The sequence below is a fragment of the Choloepus didactylus genome, chromosome 16 (assembly GCF_015220235.1).
Source record: "Choloepus didactylus isolate mChoDid1 chromosome 16, mChoDid1.pri, whole genome shotgun sequence".
Lineage (NCBI taxonomy): Eukaryota > Metazoa > Chordata > Mammalia > Pilosa > Megalonychidae > Choloepus > Choloepus didactylus.
The window spans coordinates 30,427,037-30,429,570 of record NC_051322.1 but is presented as its reverse complement, the minus strand read 5'-3'; the positions used below and the strand labels follow the sequence as shown (position 1 = coordinate 30,429,570).

General features: G+C 40.8%; 1 protein-coding gene across 1 annotated transcript; it reads left to right on the top strand.

Annotated features, from left to right (window-relative positions):
• The first annotated feature begins 765 nt into the window (after nucleotides 1-765).
• Nucleotides 766-1,627, top strand: LOC119511541 (40S ribosomal protein S3a). Its single transcript, XM_037806016.1, has one exon. It carries the CDS (start codon nucleotides 786-788, stop codon nucleotides 1,578-1,580), a length of 795 nt encoding a protein of 264 aa, XP_037661944.1. The 5' UTR covers nucleotides 766-785; the 3' UTR covers nucleotides 1,581-1,627.
• Nucleotides 1,628-2,534: the final 907 nt, after the last annotated feature.

The following is a 2,534-nucleotide window of genomic DNA, read 5'->3' as shown; positions in this document are numbered from 1 at the left end:
AACCACCTTCCGGTTGTCCTCTCCTGGTGGATTCGTGCAGAAGGCAGCGCTTCTCCCACCAAGGGGGTGTGCCAACACATACCAAGTATTGCCAACTGGGGAAGCTTACCCAAGCCTTGGTGCCCAGGGTTTTCACTTCGGATCAGTCACGAAGACACGAAGTAACATGTGACTTTCCTCAGTCTCCAGCCCCCACACCCAGAGGATGGCCCAGAGCCCGAGGCAAACAAAAACTGGCATTCACCAAAAACCACATTGTCAGCATAAACTATCGGGCGTGGCTCAAGGTCCCAGGTATAAGATGACAATCTTACCAGACAGGATATCTCAAGGGCTAGGGGTTATCTCCCAGAGGCCAGTCAAGGGCCAGTCCTTCCTTTGGAATGTACGAGGTTTGGACACCCCAAGCTCACTGTGTTAACCCTTCACTGAACAATACCAAAAACAGAATTTACTATAATTTTACTTCTCTGGCGTTCATGAAGCAAACTCATCAGCAATATTTTCAAAATCTACTTCTGGGAAAAGTTAACCATTAAAAAATTACATTAAAAGAAACATGTAAATCACCGCAATCAATTTTAGGATATTTTTATTACACCAATTAAAACAAATAAGATGTGTATAGAGGCACACATTTTCCTTTTGCCTTAGGTTCCAAATCAGTTCATCACAGCACTGTCAGTTCCTGTCTTTTTTTAACATTTTGATATTTCATGGACATTTGGGCATCAATTTTTTATTTTTAAAAATATTGCAGCCTTTTTGGCTCTCTGAGCAGCACCATGGCGGTTGGCAAGAACAAGCGCCTTACAAAAGGTGGCAAAAAAGGAGCCAAGAAGAAAGTGGTTGATCCATTTTCTAAGAAAGATTGGTATGATGTGAAAGCACCAGCAATGTTTAATATAAGAAATATTGGGAAAACACTAGTTACAAGGACTCAAGGAACCAAAATTGCATCTGATGGCCTTAAGGGTCGTGTTTTTGAAGTGAGCCTTGCTGATCTGCAGAATGATGAAGTTGCATTTAGAAAATTCAAGCTAATTACTGAGGATGTGCAGGGCAAAAACTGCCTAACCAACTTCCATGGCATGGATCTTACCCGTGACAAAATGTGTTCCATGGTTAAAAAATGGCAGACCATGATTGAAGCTCATGTCGATGTCAAAACTACCGATGGTTATTTGCTTCGTCTTTTCTGTGTTGGTTTTACCAAAAAACGCAACAATCAGATTCGGAAGACCTCTTACGCTCAGCACCAACAGGTCCGCCAAATCCGGAAAAAGATGATGGAAATCATGACCCGAGAGGTGCAGACAAATGACTTGAAAGAAGTGGTCAATAAATTGATTCCAGACAGCATTGGTAAAGACATAGAAAAGGCTTGCCAATCTATCTATCCTCTCCATGATGTGTTTGTTAGAAAAGTAAAAATGCTGAAGAAGCCCAAGTTTGAATTGGGAAAACTCATGGAGCTTCACGGTGAAGGTAGTAGTTCTGGAAAAGCAACTGGAGATGAGACAGGTGCTAAAGTGGAACGAGCTGATGGTTATGAGCCACCAGTCCAAGAATCTGTTTAAAATTCAGACAGAATAAAGCCTTATTTGTGAAAAAAAAAAAAAAAAAATATTGCATTAAAATATTAATTATCTTCAATAAAAATGTTATTAATTTTTTAAAAAATTATTTATCTTGACTGCTGCATCTTTTGGTGCCTCATTAAGTTTTGCACCCGAATTAGTGCCTCATTATCCAACCTAGTCTCAGCCCTATGGCCATCCAAGGTGCTGCTGCTTATTTTTCTTGCCTAAACTCAGATGGCACCTAATCAGAAAGGCCTTCCTTGATCACGTTTTCTATCATTGCATCCTCATTTCTCTTTTCATTTTACCACTTTTCATCACTTTTGATTTTCACACTCTGAAACTACCTTACTCATTTTCTTGTTATTTCCTGTCTCCCCTGCCCCCAACTAAAACATAAGCTCCATGAAAGCAGAGACCTTACCTATCTTATTCATTGCTGAGCTCCCGGCCCTTAGAGCAGTGTCAGTCACATACTCGATGCTCAATAAATGCTAGTTGCGTTGAATCTCTTCCTGGGGTCTGAAACCCCTATGTGGTTATAGACACAAAGAACGGTAATACAGGTGAGGTTGCTTCTAGTTTATTGCCAAGCTGTTCTCTGTGGCTGGGGGCTCCAAAGGCTGAAAGGACCCAAAGAGACAAATCCAGATATAAAATCTGAGCTAAAGGAAGCCTCAGTCTACTTCCAATCTCACTAATTTAATAAGCACTTTTTACAGAACGCAAATTGCATTCGGCAGAGTGCAGAAAATATCTTACATGATCAAGCTTTGCAGAATTCAAACCTAGCTGCATTTGAACTCCCCATGCTTGCAGAAAACACCCATTTACCACTGCCTCTGAGCTTATTAAGAGATACCTTGTCCCATGGCTCTGGTCTGTGGTGAAAACATGATTTATTCTTTTTAGGTGGTAGCTAGTATTTCTAGGTACTCATTGCTAAAATAC

What these genes read in the sequence shown, in the direction of transcription:
- LOC119511541 (XM_037806016.1), top strand. Translation starts at nt 786, where the DNA reads ATGGCGGTTGGCAAGAACAAGCGCCTTACAAAAGGTGGCAAAAAAGGA.